The sequence below is a fragment of the Euprymna scolopes genome, chromosome 40 (genome assembly GCF_053919585.1).
Source record: "Euprymna scolopes isolate OS-2025 chromosome 40, ASM5391958v1, whole genome shotgun sequence".
Classification (NCBI taxonomy): domain Eukaryota; kingdom Metazoa; phylum Mollusca; class Cephalopoda; order Sepiida; family Sepiolidae; genus Euprymna; species Euprymna scolopes.
In genome coordinates this window covers 71,735,190-71,754,613 of record NC_136521.1, presented here as the reverse complement: position 1 = coordinate 71,754,613, position 19,424 = coordinate 71,735,190, and the positions used below count along the sequence as shown (strand labels likewise).

The window sequence follows — 19,424 nt, the reverse complement described above, 5'->3', positions numbered from 1 at the left end:
CGAATGAGAGTTGCCAATCTGATTGGCCATGAACTGGCATCTAAGCTTCAGCCTCTGTCCCATCGATGAAATGTTGCATTCCTCTGACTGTTCTACAAGTATTTTAATGGTGAATGCTCTGGCCAACTGCAGACACTTGTGCCCCCACGACGTAGACACCCTCGACAAACCCGACAGGTAGCAAAATCCCACCCCCACACAGTAGAGATCCCTAGATGTAAAAGATCTTTCTACTCCAGTATTTTCTTCCCCAGAACCGCTAGACTCTGGAATTCCATTCCAGATCCCTGCTTCCCGAACTGTACTGACATGCAGAAGTTCAAGTGTAACGTGAACCGACATCTTACTGCCCAAATCCCTACATAGTACCCCAGTAGTTGTTGCCCCTAATAATAGTCCCCTACACCAAAGTGGCAATGTGCCTTGTTTGGGGTGAAAATGTAATAAAAAAAAAAGAAAAAAAAGGAGAATATCACTTTCTACAATTGATTTTTCCAAGTACTCTAACCACAGTGCCACAGGACTGCAAGAACTCGTGGCACGTTATCATATATATATATATATATATATATATATATATATATATATATATATATATATATATATATATATATATATATATATATATATATTCAATAGACTTGGTCAATAATACCAGGTGCTGTATATAAGGTAAATGCAGAAGAAAAGAAAAAGTGCCGCCAGGTATCTTAAAGACTTTTCCTAGGAAATTTTGGGAAATAACAATCATTGACTACACAATTTGAGCAGTGTGTTATACAGTGACTGTATATCTAAATATTGCTAGCAGACGAAGTTTCGTTGATCGGGTGGGAGGAATGCAAGGAAAAAGGTACCTGATAGTCAGCTGGATAACTGTAACACAGTCAAAGGGAGATAATCAAAATCGCCTCTCCTATGAAAAAAGGAAGGAATATCCATGCGTCTAAACATGGCCGGCTCTCAAGCAAAAATCATGTGAAGCGTTTGGTAGAGTTCCGAGTTTGACATTTAATTTTGCTTCTAAAACCGACATCGTGGCCACATTCTGAAAACCGACACGCAAAAGATGACGGCGGTTGAGCTAAAGGACCAAGGGAATCGGCTTTTTGCTATGAAAAAGTTCGATGCGGCCATAAGTTGTTATACGAAAGCAATCGTAAGTAGAACATGAAAGAACAACTAAATCAATTGTTTTTCTTTTTATTTATTTTTATCATTCCTTAATTTTTTATTTATTATTTATGTTTATTTATTTTTATTCATTATTTACGTTTATAATAAGTTATTAAATTATTATACCTACTCGTTGGCTTGTTTACGAAAACAAAACGAAATGCATTGAGGTGGATTTAATTTCGAAGTAAAAGTATTTTAAAAATAGAATTAAAAAAAATTGATTAATTTCATTTTACTGCATTAAATTTTTAATTTCGTAAAATAATCGACTAATATTAAATATTTAATAAAAATGGTGTGTTAGTCACTTAGAAGTGACAAACGAGCAAAATTATTAACAGGGACGACCTAACATTCGTTGTCGTGTTTTTATATTTTAAAATATATATTTAGATTGAAGTTAGCAATTATTTTACCTAGTTTTTCCTTTTGGAATTTAATAAATTAAACAATCACTATTAATAAAATTATGACTCCACTTCATGTATGTATTTCTCGCCTCTACGTTACTTGCGCATTATTATTATATATTTTTTTTTTATTTACTATTAAACGAATATTTATTGAAATGCAAGGTGCATTCGGGTTAGATAAAATGGGATTTAAAAATCCTATGTGAAAATAATAATATCATGCTTGTTTACATTATTGATCTTTTAAATCAACACATTTCAGGTGAAAACATTATTTCGTACTTACGTGTCATGTCGAAATTAGTCTCAATTTAAAAAAATGCGAAAAAGATCCATTACTAGAGGGTATTTATAATGTAAACAAGCACATATTATTAATAATAATATTAATAACAAAATTAAATCCACCATAATGCATTTCTGTTTCTTTGTAATTTGTACATTTATTAATTGCTAAAAAAAATAAATAAAATAATTTGAACCTTCGAAATGTTTAAACTGGCTTCAACATGCTTAGAAAATTTTAACAGCTATTTGCCTGCAATAATTTTATAAATATAGATTAAAACAACATAACTAAATTAGTACATTAATAATAATAAAAAAAGGTATCTTTGTTAACCATTTTGTTCAGTAAATAATTTAATGACCAAGCGTTAGTTAAATTTAAAAATCATATTTAAAACAAAAATAAAATTTAGAGTGTGGGATGATTTTCATATGTAAATTTAATGCAAAATGATCACCTGAAGGAGGAATCTTTCTAGATTAAGGCAATTTTTATTTTTATTCCAACTCAGAGTACTCCTTTTGGAGGAGCTGTATTTTTCTCACATTAAAAACTGGCCTTGTATTTAACTTTAGCATCGTGGGGGGGGGGGCGAGTAAATAGGATCAAGAATAGCCTTAAAAATTTGGTGTAAAAAAAAAATTACATGCCTTCCTTTAATCCTACTACTAACCCTAAGTTCGGTAGGCAAGAGTAACTAAAAATAAAAAAAAATGGCTTGAAAGTGAGTGATCATTTTACTTTAAGTTTATAAGCTAAACTGATCGATCCCCCATCTAGAGTTTAAAATATTTTATTTTTACCGTCAAGTTTTTCAAGATGTTTACACGTACCCCCCCCCCATCAAGTAGAATCTTGTGCTTCTTTTTGGGCAAAGTAGCATAGTGTCCAGATGTACTATAATAATGCCTTACAAACATTAGAAGTTTCATCGTACATGTGAAAAATAGGTCGGAAAATATAGTCTCCATCTTTATGAATAAGCTAAGAAAATGATTAGTCAAGGAAAAACGATAACCCAACTTTATAATTCTCACTTATGAAGTTAGTTTTTCCTTACCTCTTGATTATAAAGATGGTGACTATATTTTTCAGACAAATAGCAGAATCATGATTCATAAATTATGATTTTATGTAATAACTAATGTACAAATAATTATGTTTTACTATTGATCAATTATTTATTGAAATAAAAGCAATAAATCTATACTCCTATAAATTTTGTGTGTATTGATATTCATATCAAAAACCTTTCCTATTTATTTGAAAAGAAAATGCAACGTTGTTATATATATGTCACGGAATTGTATTCATCTGCAAAAAATTTAGTTAATTTGCATATTCTTTTAAACATTCATTTTAATTAATTCCTTATTAGTTCTTTTTAGTTTTCTTATAGGATGATTATCTTTAGTTAACTATTACGTGTCATTATATTAATGCAGATATTCTATGATTTATACTTGCATAATTATTTACGTAAAGAGTTTATAGTAAACACAAACATTTTTCTCTATATATTTATCTATCTAAATATATATTTGTTTAAAAAATTTTGTCTACCAACTCCCGTCAGTTTTTAGTCTACAGACACGAAACTTAATATATAGGGTATTTGAACCCATGCAAAACTTTATATTTGAGTTTTAGCTGGGAAAAATCTGTGCAAAAGTGTGAAAATTAAAGAAATGGAATTTGCCAGGTGAAGGCTGAATAACAGCATTACGAATATGCATGCGTAATGTAATAGCTATTGGTTCATGTTTTAATTTTTAGCCTTTCAGCAAACATGTCTTCATAGCTCCGGCATTAATGTCAAAGGAAAAAGTAAATTGTAAGCTAAACATTTTGGTTTCGATTCTTGGTGGTGGCGCACAAGTCATTTTTTAAAAAACTTTTTAAATCACTACTATATATTGGATCCAATATAAATCTGCATTAATCAAAATATCATATTTAAGCATATTTTATGACCAAGCAATGCCGGATGCCCTGCTAGTCAGATAAATAATTTGATTTAAAATATTTTTTCTAATTTTTTTTAATCAATCTTTTCTTTTTATCTTTACCAGAATTCCATTTTTTTTTCTAACTTTTTCCAATTCTTTTTCTTTTAAAATTTTTTTAAAATTCCTTTTCTTTTTTTTAATTCGATTTTAAAAAAATCTTTTTATTAAAATGTTTCCTTTTATAATTTTACTCTATTTTTGTAATTTTTATTTAATTTTTGTAATTTTTATTTAATTTTTGTAATTTTTATTTAATTTTTGTAATTTTTATTTAATTTTTGTAATTTTTATTTAATTTTTGTAATTTTTATTTAATTTTTGCAATTTTCTTTTTTTTTCCAATTTTGTTATTTTTTCCTCAATTTTTTATTTTTTTCCTCAATTTTGTTATTTTTTTCCTTAATTTTGTTATTTTTTTCCTCAATTTTGTTATTTTTTTCCTCAATTTTGTTATTTTTTTCCTCAATTTTGTTATTTTTTTCCTCAATTTTGTTCTTTTTTTCCTCAATTTTGTTCTTTTTGCAATTTTTTTTCTCAGTTTTGTTAATCTTTTCCCAATATTTTTTCTTTTATTACAATTTTTTTTTATTTTTCTAATTTTTTTCCATTTCCATAATTTTCAATTTTCTTTTTTTCCAGTTTTTTCTATTTTACAATATTTATTCTTTCTTAAATTACACTTTCTGTGATTTTCTCCTTATAGTATTTTATTAAATAAACAAACATAGTTATGTTATTAAAAGCTTTTTTTCCCCACTTTTCTTTATTTCAAACAAAGTATATTGCCACTGAAACCTAAGGAAATATTACAATTTAAGGCCAGATTTATAAGGGGCATCCTAAGTAGGAAATTGTGCAGTAAGGTGCTTGTTCACATTACATTTAAATTTTTGCATGTTGGTAACAGGAAAGGAATTAAACAGGCAAGCTTTCTGAGGAAAGAAGCATGTAGAGTGGAAAGTTTTCCAATATCTGAGGACCTTTACTTTTGTTGCTAGTATGGTTAGTCAGAGATATGAGGTGCCTTCAATAAGTTTCCAGACTTTTTTTTTTGTATAGGCATTTAAAATTGTCGTAAACTCTTGAAAATTCAGCATGTTATTGATATACATCTTTTGAGATGACTGAACAATTTTTATGATTTTAGGTTCAAAGGATCAGCTACAGCAGAAATTGAAATACACCCTACTAAAGCCTGATTGTCACAGCTGGTGAATTTCAAAAATGCAATCTGGACGTGAGGACACTTTAGAATAAAATTCTGTTTTGAACATGGGAAAAATGCCACAGAAACGTATGGAATGCTTCAGACTGCTTTTGGACCATCTTGCATGAATCAAATATCAATTTTAGAGTAGCATAAGGGATTTAAGGAAGGCAAGGAATCTATGAGGGATGATGAGGTGTGGAAGGAGTAAGGAAGTCAGAACACCAAAGTTGATTGGCTAAATAAAGAATTTCATGGATAAGGACCGTTGTGTGTCTATAGAGACAATAACTGCACAGTTTGATGTCAATGTGGAAACTGTCCACATAATTATTCATGAGGAACTGAAGATGTGGAAGAATGTGCCAGTTAACAACTTCATCCTTGTCACTGACTATTTGACCAAGATTGGCATCAAGGCAGTTCCTCACCCTCCCTATAGTCCCTAGAGCCCTATAGTATTGCTCTCTGTGACTTGTGGTTATTCCCTAAGCTCAAGGAAAACCTTAGAGGCTGTCGTTATGAGACAATTAATGAGTGAAAGAGGCTGTGATGAGGGTCATTGACATGCTCACACAAGATGACTTCTATGGAGCTTTCCAGAAATTGTTGGAACAGTACAAGTGCTTTTCAACCAGAGGAGATTATTTTGAAATAGACTAGAGTTTTATTATGTGAACTATTAATAAAAGTGTCCATACTAAAAAATTCTAGAAACTTATTGAAGGCACCTCATATTTTTGTTGAGGAATTATAAGTGTAACAAATTCATTAAAGCACTGTCTGTGGGAGTACTTGTAAAGCAAGCAGAGGAATGCAAATTTAGCTGATGGTACACTGGCTGAAGCTTGGTAGACAGCATGAAACTTATTAGGTTAGAGACTCACTTTTGCACTCTCTCCCAGAGGAAGAGGCTAGTGGTAGATGCTCCAGCCCAGATGTAGCAAGAATACTTCATGCATGGTGAATGATGACTGTATAGAGATATAGGATACTAGAAGGTATGAGAATTTTTCTAACCTGGTAGAGGAATCCCACTTTCTTTACAGTAGACTTTGCAGTATTTTCCCTCATGGATAAAATAAAAGGGTTTCATTCAAAATTTCATGGAGATTCCGAGTTTGACAGAAAAATTCCAGAGTTTGACAAGATACACCTGAAGAAGGTTGGAGGTTATATCATCTGAAATGTTGTGCAAATAACACTCGAGATGTGAGAACAGTAGTCGGAATAATTAAAATAATATAAATTCCAATTGATTTCTTTTTTATTTAACTATATGTCCAGACATTATAGACTCTTTGTATTTATTTTCAATTCATGTTGTCTGAATGTAATGCCAAGGAGTTTAAATGTTGAACTTGTGGTTAAGGGACTATCAACCATAGTAGTCATTGGTTGGAAAGGTTTCTTTTTCTTTTCTTAATTGTTAAAGGAAGAGAACCTTTGTCTAGGTAGCATCAAATTTGATCATCAATATTTTTCATTTTAAGACATAAAAATAATGAAAATAAGTTTTACATTTATATGTAAAAAAAAAAAAAAAAAAAAAAAAAGTAGGGGAATCGATTTTCTGAGAACTATCCAACCAGTGAGATGAGGGGTTCAGTAACTATTGCTAAAGTGGAAATGGGAAGAAAAGATAAATGATGTTGAACGAAATCAAAGCCAAATGCAACAAACCATGCAAAAGTATAGTTAGATGTTATCATCTATATACTGTTTAAATGTTTTATTCAAGGTAACTTTAATCCTGGATATGATACACTTAATCGCTAACTTTAATAGGCTGTTCCATTTTTTTTTTTTTTTTTTTTTTTTTTTTACACAGTGATCACCACTTATCAAGGCCCGGAAGCCACTCAGGGATAAGGGTTATTGCAAGTACATTATGTTAGTGTGGAGATTTGATGAAGTGTTTACTTAAGGGGGCGGTTCATCAGGAACTTGTTAACCTTGGACTTGAAGACATCCAAGTTGTAGTCCGGTGGGAAGCAGGCAGATGGAACAGAGTTCCACAGGCGTGCAGTTCTAAGAAAGAAGCTTTGTTCATGGAATCCGCATTTTGATTTAGGCACAGATATAGAGTGGGGGAAATTTTTCACAGCGGATTCAGCTAGACGGGTGTTTTTCGTGAAAGATTGGCGAGAGGGGACCAGAGATTGGAGTTCAGACAAGCACCTGCCATGGAAATAACGATAAAACAAGGATAGGCTCACAACATCTCTTCTGTGGGAGAGAGGTTGCAGGGTATAGAGAAAAGGGCATCCCCCACTAAGCCACGAAGTCTATTTTGTACTCTGTCAAGGCAGGGTAGGCTGCTTTTAGCAGCTCCTGCCCAGATATGGCAACAGTATTCCATCCTTGGACGTACTTGGCTTTTATATAGATAGAGAATTGCATCAGTAGTGAGATATCTTCTGGAGCGGTAGAAGGATCCCACCATCTTTCCAGCGACCTTGGCAACAGACTTGATGTACGTGTTCCATTTCAGATCAGGAGTAAAAGCCAAACCCAGAAGCTTGTCAAAACACGGGGCCTCACCCAGACAAGAGCCATCCATCACAATTGATGCCAGATGGGGATCAGAGCATTGATGATGTAAGGATAGGAGTTTGGTTTTGGATGCATTAAAGGTAACAAGCCATATCTTGCCCCACTGAACCACGCGCTCGAGATCAGAGGAGAGAGAATCAGAGAGAACTTTGTCATTTACAGCCTTTGATGTGTTGCCGTAGATGGTTGTGTCATCAGCATAGATGTCAACGAATGATTTAAGTATGTGTTTAGGGAGGTCATTGATGTAGATCAGGAAGAGAGTTGGGCCCAGGATTGACCCTTGGGGGACTCCAGCATTTATATTGCAGGCCTCCGATTTTTGTCCATCTACCACTACTCTTATGAGCCTATCGGAGAGAAATGATTTAATGATTGAGAAAACATTTCCAGTTATACCGTAGCTGGAAATCTTGTGAAGTAGACCCTTATGCCATACCTTGTCGAAGGCCTTTGATATGTCAAGAGCAATTGCCCTAGAAAGGAAGCCTTTGTCAAGAGGTTCACTAATCCTGTGGGATATAACCGTCATCACATCTGCGGTAGATCTTGCAGAGCGGAAACCATATTGTGTGTCACTAAGAAGGTTATTCCTGCTGAGGTGGTTGACTATTTCTCTATTTAATATGGATTCCAGCAACTTACTCATAACACACAGGAGACTTATTGGTCTGTACTGAGAGGGAGATGACTTATCACCTGAATTCTTTAATACAAGGCAAACTGATGAGATCTTCCAGGGAGTCGGAAAGCACTTCTCCTTAAGGCCGCGCTTAAATAGTTTTGTGAGTATGGGAGCAAGTTCTTGTTGAAGCTTTTTTAACACTATAATTTGGATGCCATCAGGGCCAGTTGCTTTACTGGAATCTAGGTTCTTGATTAGCTTGGCAACCTTATTCACAGATATTTGTATGTTACCTAGCTTGTTCTGTGTTATAGGAGGAAATATGGGGAGTTGATGGCCTTCGTCGCATAGGGTAGAATTAGCTGCAATATATATAGCTCTCTTGCATTTTTTATTACTCTTTTACAGTGGTTGCTCGCAGTCGATGAAGCAGAAAAATGGATAGAGAATGTTGCTTTTCTTCTAATGAGACAAAAGCGAATATGGTACATTTTTGTTGGATTCTGTAGAGAATATATATTTCATTTCTGGTTGATGATGTTTTGTGCCAGAAATGCCCCCTCCCCCCCATCTTCCACTGCTCAAGTAAGGAGCAATTATCAGATACAACAAGCAACCATGATGCATCTAGCACTGTCTTGAACTGTTTGGTTATCTGTAGGCTGACCACATCTTCTGGCAGCCTGTTCCATGGTCCAATGACCTGAACTAAAAAAAGACACTTTCTGACGATTTAGCCAAAATTGTCTTAGGTAAAGCTTATCTTCTTCAATGAAATCCTCTTATATGATTTCTTTACATAGTTGGGGTCTGGTCACCAGGAAACGTCCAGACCATGTTAAAGTTTTTTTTAATCATGTTGTTGATAAATGAAATAAATATTAAGTTTCATTCTGATAGCTGCATTTCTTTATCTCGTCAAGGTATTCCAGGAATAGTTCTTAAACATTTCATTTCAAAGACATTAAACTTCTCTCGTGCTCTGCCAGTATAGTTCATGTTTCAATTTGGGTATACTATAAATGGGAACTATCAATACATTGTAAAGTCTTAATTTCAGAGGTGTTGATATGTCCTTCCTGCTCCATATCTTTAGCTGTCGAAATGTAGAAATAGCTATTTCTATTCTTCTGCTAATGTCAGCTGTGTATCCTGGAACCACTGAGCCAAGAAACTCAGAACTTTAGTTTTTCTTTTCTTCAGAAAAGGAAATGATTTTGAAATTTTTTTTTTTACTTGGGGTCCACTTTCATCCTTGATTTCTCGCAAAAGACTTCATTCAAGTTCAGAAGTAGAGAGCTTCAACTTATCAAAGACATTGGCATTGAGCATGGTATCACCAGTCTAACAAATATTAGTTGCTAGCTCATTGCAAATCACTTGTGTTCATTACAGGATTTCTAGTTCTTTTATTACAAATTTCAAGAAAACATTGAAGAGAGCAGAAGAGATAAGAGACAACCTTGATTTTTTTTTTTTTTTAATTAGTTTTTTTTTAACACTGTGTCAAAAGTCCCTTTGAAGTCTATAAAATTGAAGTGAAATGCAATTGTTCTTTCTTTGGCTTTTTGTTGTTGTACTATAAAAATCAACTGTTCCTATGTTATACTGAAATTCATACTGTGACTCTTTTTTTTGAATCCTCAATAGGTTTTTTCATTCGTATAACACAACCCTTAGTAAAACTTCATAAGGAATTTATCAAAATGCAATGGCATGATGATAATTTTCAGAATCATGTTTGTCTCTGTTTTTTATGAAAAGGATTAACTGTGAATGTGTGTCTGTATTCATGCACAGGCCATGATCATTAGTTTGCTGCACTTGATCATGGTTGTTGTTCGATTCTGATACTGGCCACAGTGTCAATCGTGTGATCTCAGTCAGTGCTGTAACAGAAAAATTCTCCCTTCAAATAAAACCACAACTCTAGTTTAAAACAAATACGAAAAGTTTATTTTATTGGAACTTATCTTGGAACAATAGACTTGCCAAATAAAAGATTTTTGTCAAAGCAAATCAAAGTGCAAGTTCCAAGGCCCATCTTGCTTGAACAGGCACACACTCAATTCTGGTCACTCCTCAGAAAATTAACTACCTCTTCTGCCTATCTTGTGAGATATATGCACTTATCACCAGAAATCTTAGATTCTGATCTTATCCTTGTTATCTCCATATAATCACCCAAAAGAACTACTTGAAATAACGGCTAGTCAGTACCCACATTACTTTTTCAGTTTTCATCTCTCAGCATGAATCACAGTTTAATACTCATTCGCTACTTCAAAGAGAAATAAAATTATGGGTGACCAAACATAAAATCAGAGACATTTTCAATTTGTTCTATCCTCCTCTCATAGCCAAAACATGCAACCCACTAAACATGCGACCCAGTACATGTGCATATGAGCATGTGGAAAAGTATCATCATCATCAGCAGCAGCAGCAGCAAAGAATAACTGGCTGCAAAGAAATTAGCAGCAGCAGTAGCCGAAAAAAGGCATATGCAAATTAGGAAGTGTGCACAAGAAAAAAAAAAAGGAAAAAAATATGCATTACATGTTTGAAGAGATACAAAAGTTGGCGCTGAAGGAGATAGATGTGTAAAAGTGAAGATGAGAATGGGCCGGCTATGCCCAGCATGTGGTCAAGAGAAAGAGAAAATGGATAGGTGGCTTTTAAGTGGTACCGAAAGTAACTGTAATAAAAATATTTTGCAAAAAAGAAAAAAATGCAGACCCCAGATTTTTTATTTATTTCCAGTTTTATTTTTTATGAATTCCTAAAGTAAAGAGTAATGACCATATTACACATGTTTACATAATAAGCATCTGGGATTTGTGTGATTTATCTTCATTCCAGAGTTTTCTGCTGATTTAAAAAAATTTTTTTAACAATTCAATCATTACTTCTCCACTTGCATTAATCACTTAAAATGTTATTTCATCTATTTCTGGGGATTTCACCCTTCACAGGTTCTCTGAGGTATGGATTTCATTAATGAGTTTGAAAATACCCTTCTCAGCAGAACAATCATCCAATCAATTTTTTCTTTTTTTTTTTTATTTGTGATTAAAGATCTTTTTAAATTATTGGCTCGGACTGGTTTCAATAGGTTTCTGAATTTTTTAGATGCGGATTGATAATTCGTCATCATGAGTCATGCCTTCCGCTTGGTGTGGATTGCGAACCTACGTGACTTATTTGTTGCCATTCCTTCTTATCCAGAGCAAGTTGGTTGATAGACGTCCAACTGTTGAGAGATGTCCAATCAAAAACATTTTCTCTCCACCTTCTCCTTGGCTTCCCTCTGCTTCTTTTGCTTTCTAACATACCCTCAAAGCATAACTTTGACAGGCCAGTGGTTGAAAAGTTTAAGAGTTTTACTTTTGATTTTATCAAATAGAGAGGGTAGGGAAATAGTTTGACAGAGGGTGGATATATATTTTTTTTTCAATCAGATGATGTCCCGTAATGAAACGCATTACGTGATTTTGAAACACTTAATGCAATTGGCTAGTTTTTTTTTTAGAGATTTAAACCCAGCCACGAAGCCACCTTTTTCTCCATTTGCTGAGCCTCTACCACAGAAATAAAGGGAATTAAGAACTATTAAATGTCGAATTCAAGCAAGTACATTAGGTAATCTAGAGTGTTTGCATGAGTGGAAGGTCATTAGGAATAAAATATCTGATTCACTTAATTGAATTAGAACTTTGGTATTTTTTTTTTATTGTTGCTTCATAATTTCATGCCATATGATTTTAACTTTATCATTTTATAGATGCAAAGCAGAGTAACATGTAATTTTGTGATTTAGAGATTTCAAATGAATATCTTGGAATCCATGGATAAATCAAAGATTTATGTTGCTCCTGAATACAAATTCCATCATGGGGCAAAGGCCTCTTAGATAGTTAGAAACATTAGTGTTTGGTGAACGAGGTAACTGTGCTAAGGATTGAACCTTCAGTTTCCAGAGTGTAACTTACAATTGAATCTTACCAAGTACTTTATCCACTATGCCACAAGTCCTTACTGACAATTCTAGTATAAACTTTTGGGAGCCTTACACACTTCTGGAGGTTGAAGGTTCAAACTTCAGTGTAGCAACACTCAAAATACAACGGTGAATTACTCAGGATTTCCACCCAGTCATGACTGGATTAAATAAAGATTTCCATTTGAAATTCCGTGCAGATTTCTGTGTTCAACAGAAAAATTCCTGCGTACAATAGAAAGATTCTTGAATGTGACAAGATACACCTGAAGGAGGTTGGAGGTTACATTGACCGAAACATGTGAACAACATTCAATATGAGAAAAGTAGTCCAGATAATCCATATAATCCATTACCAATATTTTCTCCAAGTTTGTTGATGATTAGTCAAGTGATGTCAATGCTAGTCTATACACACATAGTTATAATTCAATTCAATTGAAAACCTAATCTCCTTGGCAGTGATAATTATGAAAATATGTTGATTTTTTTTTTGCATTTGTATTTTTTTTTTATTGTATGTATTTTATTATTTTTTTTATTGTATGTATTTTATTATTATCTATACTCCTATAAATTCATTTTTCAAGCGTGTGTATTGATATTCATATTAAAATCCCTTTCTCTATTTATTTAAAAAGAAAATACAATTTTGTTATGTATGGGGCATGGAATTGCAGAAGATCTAGCTAATTTGCATATTCTTTTAAGCATTCATTTTAATTAATTCCCTATTAGTTTCTTTGGTTTTCTTATGAGATGATCATCTTTAGTTAACTATTACGTGTAATTATATTAATGCAGATATTCTACATGATTTATATTTGCATGATATTTGCGTAAGAAGTTTATAGTAAACATAAAATTGTTTCCATATATATTTATGTATACGTATATATTCTTGTTTAAAAAATTTGGTCTACAGACATGAAAGTTCATATATAAGGTATTTGAATCCATGCGAAACTTTGTTTGGGTTTTAGCCCGGAAAAATCTGTGCAAAAGTGTGAAAATTAAAAAAAGAAATTTGCCAGGTGATGGTCGAACGCTGCCATTACGAACGCATAACGTAGTAACTATTGGTTCAGGTTTTAATTTTTAACCTTGCAGTAGATATCTCTTTATGGCCCAGTCATTGCCGGTAGAAGCAAAAATAAGTTGTAAGCTGAAGGTTTTGGTTTCGATTCTTGGTGGTGGCGCATGAGTCTTTATTTTTTAAAACTTTTTAAATCATTACTATATATTGCGTCTAAATGGTAGTAGGAAGGCAGGCTCGAACCCGTACCGCAAAGGAGGAAAAGAACGGGAAAAAAACCTGACATCCTTGCTGTTATGACTTCCGCTAAACCGTATGTGACGTAGGTTTAAATTAAGGCTAGACAATCGAAAGGAGAGCATGACTTTCGACAATATCGGTGAAAAAAGCGCCCCCCCCCCCTTGTAGAAAAGTGCCAAGTTGAAGATATTAATGTTTTTAGCCAATTTTTCGGTATTTGTTGTCTGAAAGCTCGAACTTCAAAACGATACTGATCTTGTAAAAATCCATCGCTTTCGTCGAAAGTTTTAGGCAGACATACATACATACATACATACATACATTTATATATTGGTAACTCAAATTTTTGACCAAACCGATTAAAAGGCTTGCTCTATCTCTGAATACACTTTATGTAAAATTGCAAATGTTTAGACCAGAAATTGTCTGAGTAATTTGGAAGAGACTGCAGAGGTCAAATTCTTTTTAACTTTGACCCATATGATGACCCCTTAACATTTATTGTTTTGGGGTCAAATCAAGTTATTAAGTTTGATCCATGTCCAAGGAAGCTATAACTAAAATTTCAAGTGTTTAGACCTAAAATTGAGGGAGGAGTTTGGTAAGGTCAAATCGTTGAACTTTGACCCCTTAACAGCCAAATTTCTGGCCGAAAACCGATTTCAAAAATTTTCCCAAATCTATACCCTATATATCAAATTTCGAGTCTGTAGACTGAAAATTGACAGTTATTGTGTAGGGAAATGTACACAGACAACAGACAGAAACTTTCACTTTTATAGATATATAGATAGATATGAAATATGAATGATGTATTTTTTAATGTTCTTTTTCTTTTTTTTCTCTCTTTCTCAAGATTAAAAGTCCAAATACTCCAACTTTCTTCACAAACCGTGCACTGTGTCACCTAAAATTGAAACAATGGGAGCAAGCAATCCAAGACTGTCGACAGGCACTTGATATGGAAAGAAGTCTGCTGAAAGCGCACTTTTTTATGGGCCAGGCACTTGTAGAATTGGGTTACTATGATGAATCGATTGCGAGTTTAAAGAGAGGTTTGTGAATTGCCTTAACTTTTTTTTTTTGTTTTGAAAATTCCATCTGATATTATTTTATTTAAACAAAAATTTAGTGCTTTCCCAGAATTCAACCTAATTAAAAAAAAAAAAATACAAAAAAGTCTGTATGATGTACATATCTGTCACAGAACGAAAATGTATTCATATTCTAAAAATCACATAAATTGATCAAGTAGGTTTTTTTTTTTTAAATTTTTTTTTAACTAAGAAAATCAGATTTTATGAGAAAGCGAGATGGATCCATCATGTTATAGAAATCAAGGGAGATAACTCAATACGACTACTAAGACTTTTGTTTTAATTGGCCTTGTAATGGCTGAGAAATATTAATCACTAAAAATTGTAAAATATGAGTTTCTTAGTTAAAAAAACACATACTTGATCAATTTGTGATTTTTGGAATATCACACTTTTGTTCTGTGATGGCTATGTACGTCATAAAGATTTTTCTTTTTAGTTAGGTTGAATTTTGGATAGGAACCAAAAATTTTCTTTTAGAATTAAAAGCAGTTTTTATGTTTTTGATTTGGAAAATTACATGTGATATTTTATTCAAAAATATTTTAGAATTCAAACCAATTTTCATATTTTTTATTTTGAAAATTCCATGTGATATTTTATTTAATAATGTTTTAGAATTAAAAAGAATTTTTATATTTATTTTATTTTTTTTACTCGCAATCATGACCATTCATATAACAGGCTGAGCAATCTAACATTTAGAAACTTTGGTTGAAGGCAACATTTATAGTCAGTCAGATCTATTTAGCTGCTAACACTTTAGTATAATTGCTCCTAGAAAAGCTCCTAGAAAATTTAATCCTGATCCAGGATACGTGTGTTTCACAGAGAACCTGCAATCCTTAGACAGTTAGACTCTGAGGCCTTATTGGTCATCAACAAAGGTAAAACTGAAAAAGTATAAAAAATTGTTTTAGAAACATGTAAATACAAAATGAAGTTGAGACAGAGATGAGCATTCATATTATTTGGATTCTTCGGATTACTGTTTTCATCTTTAGTGTTATTATCGATGTAACCTCCTGCCTTTTTCAGATGTATCTTGTTGAACTCTGGAATTTGCATGGTATTTTGAACGGAACCTATTATTTAATCCACAGAAGAAGCACGCTCTTGTTCCATCAGCCATGATAGAAGTCTTAAGTAATTCGCTATTGTATTATGAGTGTCACCCGCACTGCGGATTGAGCCTTCAACTTTCAGAAGAATGTAACTTATAACTGAATTTTGCCAAGTACTTTATTCACTATGCTACACAGGTCCTTATTTAGGACTTCTACTCAGTCATGGCTGATGGAATGAGAGCATCATACCACTGTGGATTAAAGGGTTCTGTGCAGCTTTCTGAGTTTAACAGAAAGATTTTCGAATTCAACAAGATACATCTAAAGAAGGTTGGAGGTTACATTGGCTGAAACGTTCTGAAAATAACACTCAAGATGAGAAGTCTGGTCTGAAGAATACAAATAATCCACATCTCAAAATTTCAGAAACATAATAGAAATAAGGAGTTTACTAAAACCTTAAAGAGAGTTGTAGACTTAATACATAAAATAGAAAAATTGAGCATAAAAATATTCTTAGAAAGGAAAAAATATAAATTATGCTAAGTAACAACCAAATTACAAGAGGTTATATGGAGGTTTCACATGTAGCGAGAAGGTAAACAGAATTTGTTTAAATAAAAGAAATGTGTACTAAAATATAATACAACATTATTCAATTCTACCCTAAAAAAAAAAAAAGGCAATAATTTTTACTAGTGATGCTGAAAAAATGTTAAGATATTTAAAGGGATAGAGAACTATGCCATAGAACTGTGAGGAAAACAGCTGAGAGGGACAAGCACCAGAAGCCTCAGCCGGTAAATAGGTCTGAAAAAAAAACTCCTAAAGAAAAAGAGCCCACAAGGAGATATAAATGCTAAGAAATCTATTCTACGCTAGACAGAACAGACCAAGACAATGATTAAGTACAAATCCTCTAAAAAAAAAAAACAAACAACAAAAACACATAAAAAAATTCATTTTTGTTTATTCAAAGTGACCTGTCTTTTACATTTATATGAATTTGTCAATTGTCAAATTTATAAATTAACTCATTGTGTTTCTTATTATTGTAAACATGAAACACATAAAAATATTAAACTAATGTCACAGCAGGATTTTCCCTCTATTTTTATTTGCTATATGAGTTATATTAGAACATTCAACCCACCTTCCAGGAAGTTGAGAAAGCTGTCAAACAGCTTTCTTGTGGCAAAACTCCAGGCTCTGATAGCATACCCTCAGAGCTATATAAGACAGGTGGTTCCACATTGACAAAAAAGCTACATGAGCTATTTCTTTCATTCTGGGTGAAGCACCTAATTCCCCAAGAATTCAAAGATGCATCTATAGTGCATATTTACAAAAGGAAAGGAAACAAACAGAGCTATGATAACCACAGAAGAATATCTCTTAACATAGCTGGTAAAATTTTTGCAAGGCTGCTACTCAAATCATTCAACCAAATATCAAGAAGATGATCTCCTCCCGGAAAGTGAATGTCGTTTTCCTATGAGGCATGGTATAATTGCTGCTCATCAATTTCAGGAAAAATGTTAGGAACAATACCAGGACCTTTACACAACATTTGTCAATCTGACTAAGGCCTCTGACACTGTAAACCGAGCAGATCTATGGAAAATCATGGCCAAATTTGGATGTCCTAACAAATTCATTTCAATCATCAAACAATTTCATGGAATGATGACTCATGTCATGGATGATGGAGAAGCTTCCAATGACTTCCCAGTCAGTGGTGGTGTCAAACAGGACTGCATACTTCTCGGTGGTGTTAATTGATGCATTCAATACAAAAGACCCCGGAGTAAGCATCAACTACTGAACAGATGCTAAATTGTTCAACTTAAAATAACTTAGTACTGTCACCAGGATTAAGACCACCATCATACGAGACCTTTTGTTTGCTGATGATTGTGCCCTCAATGCCAACACAGTGCCAAACATGCAATATATTTTTGATCGTTTTTCTAAGACATGTGACAATTTCGGTCTGACTATTAAGCTAAAGTAAGTAATGTACTAACCTGCTCCTGGAAAAAGGTATGTTGAGCCTCAGATCTCAAGTCATGGAACCAACCTAAAAACTGTGGACAAGTTCACTTACTTGGACAGTATTCTGTCAAGGTCAGTACACATAGATAATGAAGTCGATTATAGGATAGTCTTTGGCTTTGGATAGTTATTTATTGCTTTTGGATGTCTCAGAACCACTGTGTGGGAGCATAGAAGAATTCAATTACAGACCAAACTTCAAGTATACTGAGCTGTGATTCTTACCATCCTCATGTATGCTTGTGAAACGGACTGTATATATGCCAGACATGCCAGGAAACTGAACCATTTCCATATGACCTGCCTCCATAGATTGCTGAAAATCAAGTGGTAAGACAAGATACCAGACGCAGAGGTTTTAGTGCAGTCAAACCTTCCATCAGTACACACCATGTTACAGCAGTGTCAGGTTTGCTGGTCAGTTCATATATGCCGTATGCCTGATTCAAGGCTCTCAAAACAGCTTCTTTATGGTGAACTGTCCAAAGGGAAAAGACTCACAAGAGGACAGCGGAAACGGTTCAAGGGCAATCTGAAGGTCTTCCCCAAGCAGTTTGGTTCATATTCTAACTCATGGAAAAAACTAACTCAAGACTGATGTTCCTTACATGCTGCAACTCACAAAGGGGCTACAATTGCTTAATCTACATGCAATGAATGCAAGAGAAAATGTGGCATTAGAAAAGACAGCAGTCAACACCTCTGATACAGAATTATTCCACAGATGTCCAACATGTGGGAAATAGGTCAGAGCTTGAATCTGTCTAACAAGCCATCTTTGAACGCACCGAACAGTTGCATGATCACGGTCACCTTCGCGAGCGATGGATGAATACCATCATCATTAGAAAATTCACATTGTCTTCAGTAAAAGACTGGTTGGACAATTGCTTGGCCAGGTTTAGGTATGACTGTACTTGTAACCAAGTGTATTAAATTATTGCAATACTTAAAAGAAAAATGATGAAAGCTTGTATATATAAATTAGAAAAATCCACATTCTAACATGGATAAAATTAGTTCTTTAGGTAAAAAAGTTTTGTACCATTTTTATGTCCCCTTATGTAAATTAAAATCAAGATATAATGATACTGAATCAAATGTTTACGATCCTTATTTCAATTTTGATCAAATAAAACATAAAATTCAATAGCTTTAATGGAACATCTTTAAATTAAGCAACTTCAATAAAACTTTTTGAAATTCAACAGCTTTCCTTTCTCTTCTCTGCTTCCCTTTTCTCTCTGATCTCTCCTCTCTTTCTCTTTCTCTCTTTCTTCCTATCTCTCCTCCATTTCTCCCCTATCACTTCTTCTGCTCATCCTTCTCTTTCCCATCTTTCCCCCTCTTTTTCTTTCTTGCTCCCTCCCTCTCTCATCTCTTTCTCTGCCCATCCCTCCCTCCTTCCCTCCCCTCTTTTCTGCTTTATTTCCTTACTTCTTTCTCTCATCTCTTTCTCATCCCTTGTTTCTTCCTGTGTCCATCTTCTCCATCTTTCATCCCTTCCTCTCTATCTCCTTTCTCTCTCCATATCTCTTCTTTTTTTAATTATTTAAATCTTTCACCATTTTCCATTTCTTCTTTTACAATTCACCTTTCATTTACGTTATTCAACCCCCACTCCTGCACCTCATCATCTAAAATGTTCATG

The 19,424-nt window shown here is 33.5% G+C and overlaps 1 protein-coding gene across 1 annotated transcript in view; it reads left to right on the top strand.

Annotated features, from left to right (window-relative positions):
• Window positions 1-921: 921 nt before the first annotated feature.
• Window positions 922-19,424, top strand: part of LOC145265640 (E3 ubiquitin-protein ligase CHIP-like) — a 243,636-nt gene continuing 225,133 nt past the window's right edge. The window contains exons 1-2 of the mRNA XM_080121707.1: window positions 922-1,159; window positions 14,411-14,609. Of these exons, the coding sequence (XP_079977833.1) occupies window positions 1,070-1,159; window positions 14,411-14,609 (289 nt within the window). The 5' untranslated portion in view covers window positions 922-1,069. The remainder of the gene's footprint in view (window positions 1,160-14,410; window positions 14,610-19,424) is intronic.